Raw genomic sequence first — 17,899 nt, forward strand, 5'->3', positions numbered from 1 at the left:
AATGGTGTATGAGCAAATACTTCAAGATGTCCCTGAAGAAGCTGAGCATTCCCAGCACAGTAACTTGCTCAAGTGAGAGATACTTAGTCCAAATGTCCAATAGCAATCTTAAAAATAATTTTTTAACAATCCAGCTCCTTATGTGAGGACAAAGTTCAGATAATAACCCTGGCCAAGAGCCCTGAAGGCTTTCAACTGGGTGTTTTTCACAGAATAAAGAATTTGCAGATGTCAACAAACAGACAAAATACCCGATGGGCAGATACAGAAGAGAACACTGAATTTAGGTCAGTTACTCCAGGAGAGACACTTAGGCTTTAGAGCAGCTACCAGGGTTTTCTGTTGATTGGGTTTTTTTGTTTGTTTTGTTGTAAGAGAGATTGCTCAATGGTTTAAAAATAAACTAAGAGGGAACTCCACTTCCCCAAGTAAGAACACCACAAAATTAAGCCTGTTGCAATACATACTCACTATGAGGAATGCAAAATAATGGCTGCTAGGAGACTTTCTGTTATAGGGAAAGGTGCTTGTCAAAGACTTTGGGGAGATTTTGAGAGAGCACAAGCTGAGACTTCACAAGATATTCAGCAACAACAAAGGCAAAATTGAGAGGGAAAGTTACTCCTTTCCCCTACAAATAAAAGCCTTACAAATTCCAGAATAGTTCTCAAATCTAATTCTCTGAATTGTCTGAACTGGCTGTCTATACTTCAAAACCCAGGAAATTAGGGTTTTCTGCACAAGGTATGTTGATTTTGTGTTGAAGGGCTCAAATACCACTTAACAGAAGACTCTGCTTATTACACTAGATAAAATAGTGAAGATTTCCATTGACTCCTGATTACCTAGAGAAACAAGGAGACTCAGGAATTATGGTGTGTACATATATACAGGCTGTGCTCTAGAGAATGCACAAAGCTGTGGAGAAAAAGAGAGACATAAGAAAGAGCAGGATGCTATTTATGATGGAGCACAGACTCCCAGTGGGTCAGTCCACACAGCCCAGTGCCATGCAGACATCCCAGATTCAGAAGCAGCATACAGAGCATACCAGCTGTGCTCTCAGGCCATGCTGGCTCAGCACTGTTTATGACCCATGCTGAAGAAACCACCACTTGGATGTTATTTTATAAATCTGCAGCCAGTGCCTCAGGTATTTTTCTTTATAAGGTTATTTTTTCAATCACTTTCCACAGAGCTTATCTGATAAATTAGAGTGTGTGTGTATGTTTACATACAAGTCCTACTGGGTATAAGCTGGCTTATGCTGAGACTAGCGAGGTGTGTAGGCATCCATCATGTGGTTAAACTGCAACTGAAAAGTCAATCCTGAAAAATCAAAAGCCAGCTGACTAAGGATTTCCTCCAGTCTTCTGCTAAAGACACAGAGAACATTTTATACCAGAAACTGTTGTTTCTTCTTCAGATTTCAATGCAGATTTCAAGGAGGCCTTTACAGAGCACACTGCTTAAACACTGCTCCATCAGTGGAAAGGTGCCGAACATTTTGAAAGGGAGAGTGCCACTCATTAGCAATAGTCAAGCACATTTACATTCCCTGGCAATATGGCAACTGTGGAGCTGCCATTCAGATGAGGGCTGTGTGCACCTATATCTTCCCTTCCAAATCCTCTCTAAGGCCTCATGTCTGCTAAGCAAACCCTCCTCCTTGAGAAATAACTGTGCAACCTCTACTTGGTTCACACAGAGTGAGAGGAGCTGTGACCTCAGCTGAGGGCAGGGAGCACAGGAGGAAGAAACTCTGGTACCAGTCCTGCACAGACATTTGGAATGCCCACCTGCATGATGTCCTGAAGGCTTTCAGTGAAGGACAGCTCAGCCTCCACCATGTAGAACTCCGCCAGGTGTCGGCGACTCTGCGAGTTTTCCGCTCGGAACGTTGGGCCAAAGGTGAACACGTGAGTAAAAGCCCTGAAAGGCAGCAGGAAACAGGCAGGTCAGGTCCAGCACACAACTGGGTCTGTTACACCTAAAGCCCTCACTCTTCTCTTTTCATTTCATCTTTGACCAGTTTAATGGCACTGCTGAATAAGCTGCTGTTATGTTCCTTCATCCAGGCGTGGAGAGAGGTTATTCACACCTTGTGACTCAGAGATGTTCCACACACGCTAGTCAGCTTTCACTTAAAAAAGTCATGCTCAGGACACTTTTTGTAACTTTGCGGGAATAAAACCCAACATTCTGCAGAACCAGATAACTAGAGAAGTATGCAGATACTATACCAATCATGCTGTCCTCATCCACGTGCCTTTACACTTCTTTGCCTGCAATGCCTGACCTTTACAGGTGCTGTGAGACCCCAGTGCTCGCCAGAGCAGAGTGGGCCGTGCTGCTGGAGCTGGTGGGCACTGAGGGGTGGCCAGGGAAGCCCAGCAGGACGGGAGGTGTACGGCGTGCAGTCCCCCTCTAGTGGTAAGACAGAAGTTCATTGCTCAGGGAGCCATGGAGACAAAGAACTGGGCTCTTCCACACAGCTAAAAATGGCTCAGCTGAGAGGGGTCCCTACTGCAGAGAACACATGGGGAGAGCATTTAATGCTGAAGCAACCAATGCATTTCGTATTATGAAGCCATTTCTCCAACCACCTTCTGGGGAGTCTATTTATATACATCCTCTCTTGTTCTGCAGTCATGTCATGCTGTGTTTCCACTTCCTTCTTGAGAAACCTTCCTATCAAACACCAACACACCTTTAAAAGCTTTGACTTTATGTGGGAAGCTGCACTCCAAGCAATACCTTTTCCACTGTGATCTATAAGCACTTGAGCTCCTGGACACCCTCAAGCCAGTGAGAGCTGTGACATTTGTGTTTCCTCTGTGCATGGGAAGAAAAATCGTGATCGGGGAAGAGAGCAAGCTGCTTCAGAAAAACCATGAACTGGGCAGCTGCTAACTTTGGTATATCTTTAACTTAATGTTATTTTTAGCTGCAGACAGCATGTAGGAGAAAAAGAACCTGATCAGTAGAGATTAAGCACAGTTTGACACTCATGAAAGGATGCGTGCTAATTGCTGGGGCTGGCATTTGACTTGCATCTTGCTCTGCAAGCTTTGAACTTTGAAAGGACGTTCACTGAAGTTTCTGAACAGGCTAATTTTGTTAAACTGAAGTTTAAATAAACAACACTACAAAAAGCAGCATTTTTCCTTTGCCCCTTATGGAGACATCTGTGCTACAAATAAAGGAACACACACATTCTGCTTCACTCATCTGTTCCCTCATGTCACATGTTGGTTAAAGGTTATGATCCAAAGAAACAGCACTTTCTTTTTCCTTGAGTTGCTAGTAGTAAACACATCAGAAGTTTCAGGTCAAGCCTCTGAATACACAGCTTGCCTGTAAGTTTCTTTTCCCCATGGCTCTGTTTTCCCTCCTCCAAAAAACACACTTTCTGTCTCCACTTTGCTCTTGTATCTGTACTCGTTCATATATGACCACAGCATCAACAACCACCTAACTAGATTTTGCAGCACACATCTTCCTTCAAGCATCATTTTTAGCATGCCACTATTCCTTCTGCTGCCTTTCTCACTTGCTGAAATGTTACTGTAAACTTCTGTTACTCCATCATTCTCCTTCAAACTGCCCTTTCCTGTAGCATCTACAAAACCTCAGCAATGTTTAGATAAGTGATGTACCAAGACTATTACTCACTGCACAGGTCATTCACTATTATTTCATCAGTTCCTTGTGATCCCCCATCTGTAGCCACCTGTTGTCTTGAGTTACGCAGAAATTCATGTTCTCCCTCACATGGCCTTTTTGGTTTGTTTTTTTCCCATGCTTCTAACAGCACCTGGCACAACAAGGTTTCGGATCCAAAGTTTAAGAGCCTCAACTGCTATAGCAATACAAACAACAAATACAAAACAGTGAGTCACACAGCCAAAATCATGTTATGTTTAAGGCAGAACCAGTCAAAAGTTTTTGTTTGCCAGGTTGTGGAGGTTGGCCTGCAGTGGGAAACAGAGTTAGGTTCTTGCTCTACCTGCCCACATGTTTCACAGTTTTGCTAAAATATTTCAATTTGATGCCCTTCAGTTGAAGAAAGAATTTTTCCTAAATAGATGAGTTTAGTTACAAGGTGCATTTGTGACTGAGTCAGGATCAGACACAAGATGAAAATATTGTGAAAAGCTTACAACTGCTGTAAGTACTCATTCAGGTCTGCTCAGTATGATGTGCAGGTCTCTAATGTCTCACTGACATAAAGGCCTCAAAGTAACACTAAAAACTAACATGTGCCACTAGCTGGCTAGCATGAGATCCTTTATAACAGAGCAACAGCCTGGCTTCAGGGAGAGACATTTCCCCGCAGCTGTCCACACACAGGCACTGACACTTCAGTTACTGTAGGTTACTGGGGCAGGACAGTTTCCAGCAATGCAGGCTACTAAGAGCACTTTGAACTGCACTTACTTCCTACTGATCAGCAGCCCAAGCATGATGACTAGTTACTCATCTTCTAAGGGGCTTACTGCCTGCAAGATACCTAAAAGCAACCAAAAATAAAAAAACCCCACCCTCTTATTGCTCCAAGATGTCAGCCATGGTCAAACACTTCTTAATCAGAGATCAATTTTGTACTGCAAGAATGAAGTCTCTCTGTGCCCAAGACAGCTTTTGGGAAGGGCAAGTGCAGAACAACTCCCACAGGAACCAATTTCTGTCTTTCCTCAGCTCTAGGCACTTGAACCCAGAGAACCACCTATGTTTACAAAACAAGCCATTAGCACTGTGACTCTATGGACTACCCCAAGGTGACAGTAAGTGTAAGGGCCTTGTGATAGCCTGTAGAATTTAACATCCCTGGTGTGGGGATGAATTTGACTGACCCTTGAAAAAAGGGAAAAACAACACTCACCCCTAGCCCCCCTCCCCATCAAATAAACCCCCATCTGCAGGGAGGGGAGGAATCATTCATTTCTCAGGCTAACTGTAAAGGGAAAAGACAGATACAAGTAACTGTGAGAACTTCCCCAGGATCCCGGAACTCTGGCAAAGGGAAACTAGCCAGATGTCATGCTGGCAAAGTGATCAAAGGAGCACAGTAAATTCAAGTCATCTGGTAACAGAAACGTAGCACTGACCAGAGGCCTGGACATAACAGAGAAACACAGCTGAAAGTACATATAGTTGCTGTTATCAGCTCTGTGCATGAACAATTATTTTCCATCCAGGCGTTTATATACTGTTTACTGTGTCCTGCCATTCAAGATGTTAAGCAAATAACCACTATACAAATCAAGTTTTTATTTGTACTTCATCCGCTATAAAAAAAAATCTGTGATTTGTTACTACTGTATCACACTGAACATGCACAGATATATCAGAAAAGAGGGATGGGAGTTGACTCTGCTCCAATTTCATGGTACTGAGAGCAAACCCAGTAATTTTGTTCTGTGTGCATTCAGCACCTAGCACAATGGAGCCTCAGTGCAGGGCTGTGACTCCTATGCTCTATGATGCAAATAATCGATCATTTAACATTCCCAGACCTCTGCAAGACTTCCAGTGTTTAAAAATAACTTGAAAATTCTAAGTCTCCAAAAGTGCCTAGGTCAGTTTGGGTTGTAGGCACTCTTTAAAAAAAAAAAATCAGTAGTGCCAATTCCTCATCTCCAACAAAAGCATACACACAGGAGAGGAAAAAAAAAGCCCACTAATCTGTTGAGCCTTTTTCCCTAGCCATTACAGGCAGAGCAGTAATGTCTGTAACACTCTCCTTGTACGTGCTACCAAAGAATACAAGGGAGGCTTTGAAATGAGTCCTTTTGCAGTCAGCTTTGCCCAGATCAGAGCTCTGGACAGCAAGCCTGAGTGCATTTATGCAGTTCACAGGCGCTGCCGGGGTCGACACCACAAGAAGGCACAGAGCTGCTTAATTAATTGCTCCCTTTCTGTGACTGTATTTCGCTCTGCCCAGTTCTCTGGGAAAATCTGAGAGCTTAATGTGGAGGCCAAGAGAATACCCACAGTACTCCTTCCAACACACTGAAACGCATCAAAAGCCAGAGCCCCATCCTGCAAAATGCTGAGCTTTCTTTTCCCAGCCCAGTGAAGGGCCCAGCCACTTTTAGCTGCAGGCTCCCAGGAGTCCTTTTGGACACCAAAGCAGTACCTGAAGTGTTGCTGGGACAGCCATCCTCTGCACGGCTGGGGGAGGCTCACTGCTGCACAGGCCACACTTGTGTTCTCCACCCTATGAACAGCCAGGAAGGGAGAAACTTCCCCTCTTCCACCTTTATTTCACACACCACTAAAACAGTCTCCAGAAGCAGCCACCTTTGGGAGCTTTCTGCCACGCAGAATAAAAGCTCATTTTGTTTGAGTTCATTGACATTTCATTACAGAGGAAGTGAGAGGAACCAATAGAGAAGTAATAAGTATCCGTACCCAAAGCTGCTTCAAATCATTCTTTTAATTAAACTCATGCAATGTTTGTAGGCCTCAGCGTCTCTGCCTTACTGGCAACTTTTATTGTGCAATCCAAATAGAATTAATTGTGCTGATGGTTCCCAAGCCAGGAATGGATTGTGCTCCTTTTCTGAGCCAGGACTCCACGCTGCTACCGAGGCAATAAAGACTTATTTGTGCTGTCGAACCAAGGGCATATAACTCTGAACAAGGCTATTAATCAAGAAGATGCAATCCGTGCACAGTCAGCTTACAAGCAATGCCAAGGTCACACCACACAGTAGTGACACAGCTGGAGGCAGGAGCTGGTTGCTGTGACTCAGGGCTAAGCCCTAAACCACACCAGTACACACAGGGAGCAAAGATGTTTCTCAAAACTTCATCACCCCAGTGATTTCTACCGTAAACCATAAAAATACACTACCAACATGGCAGAGGGGGAACAATTCATTTTCATGGTGCCCTTGCTGTCCCAAAATACAACACATGCCTATGTAAACAAAAATATATTGATTACTCTGGCAAGATCTACAGGGACAAGTTAAGCTGAGCAGTGACTTGTGCCAAATTTCATCTTTGGCCATGTTAAATGAACACAGCATGTAACCCTTCAACACAGTGTGTTCCCCTGCACCATAATCCACCATCCCCTCCCTGCCATACACACACTAAAATCTAGACTGCAAGAAAATCTAGAAAGAATAACTTCTAATCCAAATACAAAACAACACACAATGTCAGCAGAGGAGGAGAAACTCTCAGCAAGGTGACCCTAAAGCCCAGGAGTTTATCTACCCATTGTCCTTTCTCTTAGGAAGGGAAGAAGTTAATAAAGTGAGCCATCTGATTTAATTCCACTCTCTTCTGGCATGACCATATTCATTTTGAGCATGGTGAACTTGCCTGCTCCACTGAAATAAGCAGGCGACTTTGCTCAGCTGCCAGGACACACCAGTTAGCTGCAGTGCTTGACTTGAACACAAATGGGATTGTTCAGGGATGCTGAAATTCTTATTTTGAAAGATGTTCTGGCCCTGTGCACAAAACCACACACACAGGAAACCATTCAAAATATCAGCCCAATGTTTCTCGGGTCTAGTTTTTGGAGGAGCTGGAAGCCCAGAGCTCCTAATTACGACAGCGAGGTATAGATGCCCAGCAATGTGGACAAGAGGTAGAATATTTTAAATGCTGAAGCTGGGTATACTGTGTTGAAAATGCTGTCAGAGTTGGACAAAAATATCTGGGTTTTAACCTCAGTAAAAATAATACTCCCATTACTATTGTCTGGTGGTTTGGATTCTGCCCAATGAAAATGCATATTTCTGTTGAAAAGGCAGCAGAGGGGACTGAATTTTACCCAGAAAAATGAGTTTTTAAAGACTCCTTACAGGCCATTTCTGCATGCCCTCTGGGGAAATGCAGAGGAGAAAAGCTGCATCTTGACAAACACTTTTGTAGCAGTATGTGAGGCTCAGGCCTGGGCAGCAGAGCTGGTGTGCTGAGTGCTGAGGTTTCGGCTCATGCTGCGATGAGATGGGACTGTACTTCCTTTTGTAAGCAGCCAAAAATAAACACATAAATTTGAAAAAAAAAGAAAGCTGTCTAAGTTCCCAGACAGGGACTGGGAAGTGCCAACTTCCCCCTGCAGCCAGTCAGAGTGAAGCAATGCAGCAGCTTCTCTCGCTGCCACTTCCAAAGGGCAGGGATGCACAATGCCCGCGAGGTCGCATGTGCACAGCGCCCTCCTGCCACGCTCCAGCACCTGCTCTCCCCTTGCCACAGCCTCTGCTCCGGCTTCAGCAGCACAAAACAGAAGATAGGACAAGGATCCTTCCCAAGTCATCCCCCTCTGCTGGAATATGATCCAGGCACACTCAAGTAACTAAAAACAAGGTGACCCACATACCCTAATTATCTGGCGAAGCACCAAGAAGTTTGTTTATTAAACCTCACAGCAGAGCTAGACACTGGATTGTTAGTCTACAGATGGCAGGAGAATACAGGAAAACTGAGACAAAGGACATTAAGAGTTACTGAGAACCATACAAGTCATCTGCTCCAGGCTCAAAGCCCTCATCAGCCTGGGCCCTCCACCCTTCTATGCAACAGTGTTGTACTTCATAGTCAGTGGAGTCTTGCTTTGTCCTAGTTTCGATATTATTGTTTCTAATTAAAGTCAATAAAATGACCAATTAGCACTGAAAACTCAAGCTGGGTTGATGAAAGCCACCAGAGTAGTTGAGGATTTATTCAAATAATCATTTCCCATGCTCTAGCTAACAGAGATAGTCTACAAAGGAGTGACACAAAATGTTCCAAAGATTTAAATAAAACAGGTAGCTAAGATGTTTTTCAAACTTAATCATCCCATTGACTCCTACTCTAAAGCATTAAAATACATTACCAACATGTTGGGAGGGAACAACTGGGTTAAATCTTTTTCCTTTCAAAGTGGAAAAAAACCATGTTCTGTAAAAATTGTATTATAACAGCCAAGAAGAGAATAATTAATTTAAATTTTTTTTTTCATTTTTCAGATGAACACTGGTTTTATGAACTCTGCAAGTATCAATCACAACATGAAAAAGCATCAGTGGGTGCATTACTGAACAAAGGGAGTCATGGTTCAGGCCACATTCCAAAGTTTGGGTGTAACTATTTAAAACCTCCAAAGCCTCAAATTCTACAGTAACTAAACAAAGTAAGCAACTGTATCCAAAAAATTACTAAAATCCATATAAAATGAAACATGTTTCAGCTGACTACAACATGTATCTATATTCTATTCTACTTCAGTACAATGGCAGCTGTTTCATGTTTCAGCTGACTACAACACGTATCTATATTCTTTTCTACTTCAGTACAATGGCAGCAAATCGAAAAACTTCAGGGCATGTGCTAATGGATTTGTGCATCTATTTCAAGGAAAGCTGTGGGAGCAAATAGGGATGAAGCTGCCTGACTTCACATCTCATCCTGGAGCCATCTCCTGAGGCACAGAGACTCCTTGAGAAGCAGGAGCTGCAGCCTGGACACAAGGCAGGTTCTTGTAGGGTATTAAGTTTGCCACGGTGTTGTTCTGGCACTGATGGTCAGCTGAGCTGCCCAAAAGCTTCTTGCTTGCCTCAGTCACAAAACAAAATAAGTTTCCAGAAGTTACCATGACTGTGGCTACTATGGCACAGGAACATGTGGGCAGAGGGTTGTGACAGCCAGTACTGTCACTCACAAAGCCACAGCTTCTTAAACCCCTGCAGCTCTCACAGCGTTGTCCGGGCACACGGATGAAGTGGAGCTGCAAGGCCCCCCACACACGTGGATGCTGGGCTCTCCTGCCACAGACCCTACAGCACCTACCACTGACTGGAATAGGGACGATGAGGTATTCAGAGAAGGAAAAGGGACTATGCACTGGATTCAAGACAGAAACATACGGGTTCAACTTAGCTGGCTTTTAAAAGCAGGACCAAGAATTTCAGCTGAGAACACCTTCCACCACATGAGCGTAAAACTGGCTCTTCTCTTGCTACCTGCACTTGATTTTTACAGCAAGGACATACCACAAAGAACACACAGTCCATGACTGCAGCGACTGCATTCAGCCCTATGTGTGAGGATCCCAGAACATGGCTGAACTGCAGCTAACCTCAGCACACACTCACCATGCTTGCAAGCAGATTACCTGCTTACCCTCCCCAAAAGGTGGAGAGGAAAAAAAGGACCAACAGGATATCCATGTGGACTGTAAAGCTCCAACTAGCCAAGCAACTCTAGACTCACCGTTGTACCTTCAGAGTTCATGTATTTGGCCTCCCAGTAATACAAAGTCATTAACAATCACTGCAGCAGTCATGAACCAGACTGAAGTATGCAGTAATTGATTAAAACCAGACATGTCACGGTTGCTTTTTATAGATCCAATTAAGTGTCAGCCTAATTAATGGAAGTTAGTGCACTAATTATAAGAGTCTGCATTATGACTCAGACTCAAACAAATGTTGTGCAAGAAATGTCAGAAATTTTTTTTCAGACATCCAAGATAAATAATTACACTTATTTTTGTTACTTCTTAGCAACAGGAATGTTATACAACTGGACATCATTCCTGCAGCTGCATTCACAAGAATTTAAAATTGTACAGTGTAGAGCAAATATTTGTTTAAAGACAATGTAATCTATGTCATCATTAGCAAGTCATTTTGGAATCAAATTTTAAGAGCGTGTGTTGCCAGACTGCTGAGAATGAAGCCTCTTTTATGGAAGGCAGCCTCAAACACATCTCTTTTGAGCTCTGCAGTGTTTTCTTGAACATCAAAATGACAGCTCTCTCTCATTCTCCATGCTCCATGCTTTGAAAAACACTGAAGTACTGGCATGTCAAAAGTGAAATCAGGGTGATTTTAGTACCTTTTGCAAACAACAGCAAATTCACTGAGTTTAGCTCTCTACAAACTCAGGCAGACACAGCCAAAATAGTCTGGATGACTGAAATGCTTTTTAGATCCTCTCTGCAACCTGCAAAACCAGTTGTAGGATTGCAGAGAACATCTGGATTAGGCAGAAGAGCAGCAGAATAGATGATGGTTTAGCAATCCAGGAGATGTGCTTGAGGAGAGAGGGATTAATTATGCTGCATCTAAACCAAGTTTGATAAGTAGATGTTAGCAGGCAGAAGTCTGAATGAAAGGCTGAGATTTTAAGTTAGCAGGAAAAAACAAGTCCTGGGGATGTTGAACTGAAATTAAGCTAGAGAGATAATTCATCAAGATGGTATTGTGCCTAAAACAGGTGGAGAGGACAATGAGAACAAAGGCAAGAAAAAAACTTAGAAGAAAATTACTTGGGCTGGAAGGGACCTCAGGAGGTCATTGGTTCAGTCTTCTGTTGAAAACAGGGTCAGCAAGAAGGCCAGAGCAGCTCAAGGCTCCACCTAGCTGCGTCTCTGATGAATCTCATCAATCTTTTTCAATGCTTGACTAAATTTCTCCATTATTTTCCTCCCTATGTCTACTAAGAACTTCACTCTTCTCAACTTATCCCCACTGCTTCTTGTCCTCTTGTCATTCAGCACTGCAAAGAGGGGCCTGTCTTCAGAGAAGCTCCTTGCAGGTCCTAACAGGCTGCTGTTAGGTTGACCCACAGCCTCTTACCCATTTGCAGGGAACTTCAACACAATGTGAGATGAACAAGAGAGGAGAAACCTAGTGAAGGTCTGATAAGAGAGAAAAGAAACAGGGCTAAGGAGGGCAAGGAATGATGAGATAACTTATTCTGCCATTTAGGGAGGGGATAGCTCCCAGAAGTTTTAGGAAAAGCTATTTTATTTAAGCTCATGAAGCAAAAGGCAGAACAGACAGGGCCTGGGATGAAATGTGGCACAAGGGAAAAACACTGATGTCAAACTATTAACAAGAGGAGCTGAAAAGAGAGGAGCAGGTACAGCCTGAGGGAAAGCAGAATAAAAAAAAAATTACTGCAGCCAGCAAGCTGTACTTATTGACAACAAATGGCTTTGGCTGTCTCCAGTATAGTTCTGATTCATCTCCAGCTGTCACAGACCCTCCAGCCCAGTTCAGGTCCCCAAGGGGGCCTTTGTCCTCACCAGAGGATCAGGGGGCAAGGAAATACCACATGGACTTCAGAGCAAACCAACAACATTTCAAACCAGACATCAGGACACAGACAGCCCTACACTTGTACCACACACACTGGCTACTGACTCATCACAGATCGAGGAGAAGGAAGGGGAGAGCTGTATTACTGAATAAAGACTTTTCTGGAGACCTTAAAAAGCCCATGGATTTACAGCAGCTGACAATGATTCAGACACGCTGAGCAGACAACCTAGATGCCGTCACTGCTAAGATGAGGCATAGTGAAATGAGAAGTTGTGCCAAGTAGGCCACTCGTGTCACGCTGAGAGACAAGATGAACTCCTCTGACCTTGCCTTCAGTAACAAGCACACGCAGCGCAGCAGACGGCCAATAAACGCAGGAACAGCTCTCTTCCCACTCTTCCTCAAAGAAAAAACTCACCAACTATAAATGGCTCACTGCTCTCTCCTGTGATCAGGAATAGCATCCCAAGCAACACTGCCACGAAACAGAGCCCTGAGCCCTGGACAACGCACAAACATGGGCATCCAGGTGATTCCCTGTGGTCTGCAGATAAACTCTCTGCAAGGACACAGAAGATGTGATCCCAGACTCATCAGGTAAGTCTTCTCCATACCTCCCTTTCCAGCCTTTTCCAACCACAGCTTGGAGGTTGTTCATGAGCTCTGTAAAGCTAAAAGCTAACCTCAAAATTACAGGACTGCCTACTTGACCTTCTGCTCCCCTTCTACATACACCTCTCCAAAGACAAATTCCTACCTGCCTCTCATACCTATCCTGCTCCACCTCTACTTTCTAATGGACTTCTGCAGAATCTGTCTCTCTCCCAAGTCCTACAAGTCACAAGAGAATATGGGTCAAGACTGGATGGGGAAGGCTCTCCTCAGCATTTCTATCTGAGTCTCCTCCCACAAATTTCTGGTAACAAAGTGTTCTCGAGAGCCTTAAGACTGCAACACTCAACATTATATTTAAGCTAAAGTAATTTTTGAAGACAAGATAATTTTAGACATGAAGAATTTAGTCTGGCTAAAACAAAGGATAAATTTCATGGAATCAAATCCAAAACAGATAAATCTTTACTGTTTTACCTGATTTGTTTATTGCAAGACCAGAATATTTCCATTTTGGAGGTGGAAAACTCACTTTTTACTACTCTAAGACTAAGGGTGAAAGTGTCAAGCCTGTCAAAGAGAGAGTTCTCTTTCATAATGGGTTTGGTCTTCATCAGCACTGAATTTTCCCAATAAATTAACTAAATTAGTACATTGAGTAGCTGGCATGAAATCAGCACAACAATCCTTATCTGAAGGCACATTTTTCTGAGCCCTTGCAATGTGGATTCCTCTCAGACATGGTACTTCAGCCAAATCACTGCTGGCCAGCTGGACTGCTGATAGAGCCTGTCAGAGACCAGATCTCAGGCAGGTAGCACTGCAGTTGTTTGCCATGTACCAAGGTGGGGGTTTCATCATGAACTTATGGTGACTTTAAAAAATTTTAAAGTGATCGGTTACTGTGGAGTGGAAATCTTCTGAAAATGGGAGGGATAAAATCCTAGCTTTGGAAAACGTGAACTTTAAAGATTGGCCTTTTCATCTGGGAGTTCTGACCCGTATTTCTAACAGTATTTGCTGTCCATGCCTCATATGCAATGTTGAGAATCAGTGCTGGAGTTTTTTATGTAATCACTGTAGCACAGTTTATTGGCTGCTGATAAATAGCTGCACTGACACTGTTCAAAGGGCAATTTTTGCATACAAATCAAAACATATAATTTTTTTCAGAAATCTCTTGTCTGCCTGGTTTGTTCTCCCTGAGTAACATGGTCCCTTCTCAGACCAGCTCAATGTCAGCGATATCCTGAAATACTCAGGCTAGACGTTCTTGATAGACAGGGTGCTTCTCATGTGGTGCTGGTGTCATCTCAGATATTAGCTGGGGAAAGTTAATGAGGAAGAGGTTTGTTTAACTGAAGAGGGGGAGATTTTGGTCCCTGGATGGGGTGGCATGAGTTTGTATATGTTGTGTCCTTTACTGAAAGACGTAATTCCACAATTCCAGTAAGTCTAAAGAAAAAACGAGGATGCTAATGATCAACCTGAAATACAATCTCACTCTATTACATCAGGCTGTACCTCTTAAATAGTACACAGCCTGCTCTAAGATAAAGCTAAACTTAACAGATTACTTGTCTGGTAAATACTTTTTCCATTGATATCACTCAGATGCACCTTGCTCTCAAAGGATGGATAAATAAAAAAATCAATACTCTTCAGCATGCATTACATTACAGCTTCATGTTCCTATTTTACAGTGGTGTGTTGTTCTTACAGACATTTTGAATGAATCTAGGGCCATCTAAATTTAGATGTGTTTATTCATAATGGAGCATAGCTGTTGTGGGAACCTGCTCCTTTTATTTTTATTTTATTTAAGTACACTGAGTTTTTGAGGCTTGCAGCTCAAGTGGTATTGAATCCCTTCAGACTTCAAAAATAAATGAAGCTCTTCCAGATGCAAAAGCACTGCACTGATACATCACACAGCATTAGCTCTCTAGATGCTGTGAGACCCTCCAGAGTATACAATCACTGGATGATTTTGGAAGTGACCCCAAAGACAATGTTGTTCTAACTCCCTGGCCACAGGCAGGGACCCCTTCCACCACCCCAGGTTGCTCAGAGCCTCACCCAACCTGGCCTTGAACACATCCAGGGATGGGGCATCCATTCCTGGATGTGTTCAAGTTTCTCTGGTAAACCTGTGCCAGTGCCCCACCACCCTCAAGTAAAGAATTTCTTCCTAATATCTAATTCCAACCTTTCCTCTTTCAATCTGAAGTCATTCCCCCTTGCCCTGGCACTCCATGCCCTTGTCCAAAGCCTCTCCTCAATTCTCTTGTAGCCCCTTAAATACTGGAAGGGGCTCTAAGGTCTCCCTGGAGCCTTCTCTTCCCCAAGCTAAACAATCCCAGCTCTCTCAGCCTGTGTCCACACAAGAGGTGCTCCAGCCCTCTGTCTAGGCTGGCCTCTAAGCACCCATCATCCAGCCACTGCCACTCAGTCCATTTCTGGCAGATAACCCTGGCAGATATTTAATGGATAACAAAATTACCAGTTGGAAATATCCCACAGACAAAGATGGAAACTTCTTATTTTGCTCACCCTGCCATTACTTCCAAATGGAGCTGTCCAGAAACTGTCAGGAAGGTAGGCACATTGAAGAAATGGGTCTTTTCCACAGACTCCTTTGTCTCTCTTGGTGTCTGTAACAATGAGGAACAAGTCAGACCATTGGTGTTTAAATAAAAAGCACAGCACCCGGCTTATTTTCCCTCTTTTCAAAGCATCAATTGTCACTTTCCTACCAAGATGAACAGAGAGGAGGAAGAGAAGATTCTCTATAATTTGTAGTTTGAAGCTTCATATAGCATTGCCTTCAAAATTCAATTTCAAGCCTGATGGAAAAATGGAGGAGTGTTTTCTGCGTCAGTCCCACTGACTTTCAGAAAAAACTTTAAACACAGTGTTATTTTCTTTTCACAGGGAAATGAATGTGTTTCCACTGGAAAAAGACAAACAGTAATAAAAATTAAAAAAAAGGCAATGCAATATCCTCTTAAGATTTTTTATTCAGTCTTCAAAAATATCTCAACTGAAACAATATTAATTCAGAGACATCACAGCTTACATATTATATAGGCAGTGAAAAATAAACTATGTTTCATTTCAGCTTTTGCATGCTTTTTTCACGTCATCAGATATTTTACACATCAAAATCTACGAGTAATAGAAAATTTAACGAGTTCAGTGCTCCATTATGAAAAACCTCAAAAGAAAAAAAGTCCCAAGAGACAACAGGCACAGATTTTAAAAAAGACACACAAAAATTCATCTGAAAACAAGAATAACCTTTAATATTTACTGTGGATAAAGTCAAGCACTAGAACAGGTTGTCCAGAGAGGCTGTAAAGTCCCCATCTGGGGAGATATAAAAATCTCAGCAGCAGAGTACTGGACAACTTATTCCAGCTGACCCTGTTTGAGCACAGCGAGATGGATTAGATGATCTCTAGAGGTCACAACTCAGTGACTTTTAAAGAAACATGAAGATAGATGATATTGTGTTTCAACATCTTGTATATTTCAATGTCATCCCTAAACTTTGTAGGAGACAAAGGTTCAGGAGAAAAACAGAATGAAACTTCAAAGCTAATCTGAGATCTGGCTGATCTACGTTCACTTCCAACTTCTGAAATAAGTTTGAAATACCCAAGGCAGCTCCTAGGAGTCATGCTAAGTGTTGCTAGTTCAGCTAAGTATGCCACTGCCTCCAGCCACCCCACTCCCCAACTTGCTCTGTCACGGGGAGCCTTGTCTGCCAGCCTTTGATAGCCTACAACCTGCCATTTTTCTCTATGAGCTTGAAGGTGTTGCTTTTGTTCTCAAAAAGCTTTGCTGCTCATCACAAAGATAAAACAGTGGCTTCCAAAAACCTCAGATCACAAGGCAGTTTTATCTCTTCACAGCATCACACTGAAGAAAAGAGCAAGCTTGCCTTGTTCCACAGAGATCAATGAAAATATGACAAATTGTGGCTCTAACCTCAGGACTGCTTCCTTTGTTTCAGAGGTTTTGTGGTTCTAAAAAAACCAAACACCAAACTCCGAGGATGCAGAAGCAGGTCCCCACTGTTTTCATCAAATAAACCCAGAGTATTTGCTCAAAAACAATAAAGATATTAATAAACATGAAACATTCACATACTGCAGAACCATGGCCAGAAGACTAAAGAGAAGAGCCATGGTTTCTGGTTTCTCTTTTCCTGCAAGCTTAGTTCAGACATTCCTTGTTTCACCAGTGAAAAATCCCACCTAATCCTGTAGGATGCAACTTCTAAACAATGACAAAGAGACAAACTGGAAGCAAGAAAAGAACAAGAAATCAGTCCAAAATCCCAATGCTTCCCCCCAAATCCACAAACAGGATACAGCTGTCTCCAGGAGCTGGGGCCTGGTTTATTTATAATGACTTTGTGTCATTTTCCATTCTCCAAATCATATGTGATCTCAGAGACGCATAAGGAAAATAGTAAGTGACTAGACAAAGTCAGACAATCTACAACTCAACTGGGCTCCTGAAAACCTGCAGTCTTTTTGAGATGTTACTAAGAGATCCCAAGATGTATGCTGCATTGTGAGCAGCTCCTGAATGGCTTTTGACAGAAGGTGAAGAGTAAACACGGCAATGTTTAGATTAAATTTTACTGCCCCATCACCATCTGATCACCTGCCCTCCCCACTTGCTCTTTCTCATCCTAAGGCACAATATTCATTCAGTACAATGGGTACCACACAGCAGAATAATTTTTCCTGCATAGAAAAGTTAAGGCCTCCCTTTTTTGTTCAGAAGGGACACCTTCAGCAAGAGGAGATTCCATAATTAGCAGCTGCACATTTCACAGGTACAAGTATCAGCTAATCCACTGGAGGTGACTCTTCCACTGTACACAGGCCAATATTCCCAAGTGCCTGTGCCCCAGATTTATGCTCAGCCTTTTAGATCAAGATGGCTTCTTTATTATATGAAACCACAGCCACTGGTACAAGACAAACAAATAAATGGTAGGGGACACTTATGCCTTCACTGCTGACACTGGGTGAGGCTGGTGTTCATGTCCATGACTAGCAAAATGAAGCAACAACACAGTGGTGCTTTTACTTCAATTAGATGGACGCTTTTCCCAATTCCCAACCCCAAAACACGGACTTGATAAAAGATTAGGAGGGGGATTATGGGTTTCCTTTCAAGCTCTTTCCATCCCAGAGTGAAAAACTACC

At 42.9% G+C, this 17,899-nt stretch overlaps 1 protein-coding gene across 1 annotated transcript in view; it reads right to left on the bottom strand.

The window, feature by feature from the left end:
* NARS2 (asparaginyl-tRNA synthetase 2, mitochondrial) overlaps nucleotides 1-17,899 on the bottom strand; it is a 48,619-nt gene that overhangs the window by 17,834 nt on the left and 12,886 nt on the right. Inside the window, exons 6-7 of the mRNA XM_041414071.1 lie at nucleotides 15,225-15,325; nucleotides 1,800-1,932 (exon numbers count right to left, since the gene is read on the bottom strand). Of these exons, the coding sequence (XP_041270005.1) occupies nucleotides 1,800-1,932; nucleotides 15,225-15,325 (234 nt within the window). The remainder of the gene's footprint in view (nucleotides 1-1,799; nucleotides 1,933-15,224; nucleotides 15,326-17,899) is intronic.

The sequence above is a fragment of the Onychostruthus taczanowskii genome, unplaced genomic scaffold, assembly GCF_017590055.1.
Source record: "Onychostruthus taczanowskii isolate IOZ18803 unplaced genomic scaffold, ASM1759005v1 scaffold44, whole genome shotgun sequence".
Classification (NCBI taxonomy): domain Eukaryota; kingdom Metazoa; phylum Chordata; class Aves; order Passeriformes; family Passeridae; genus Onychostruthus; species Onychostruthus taczanowskii.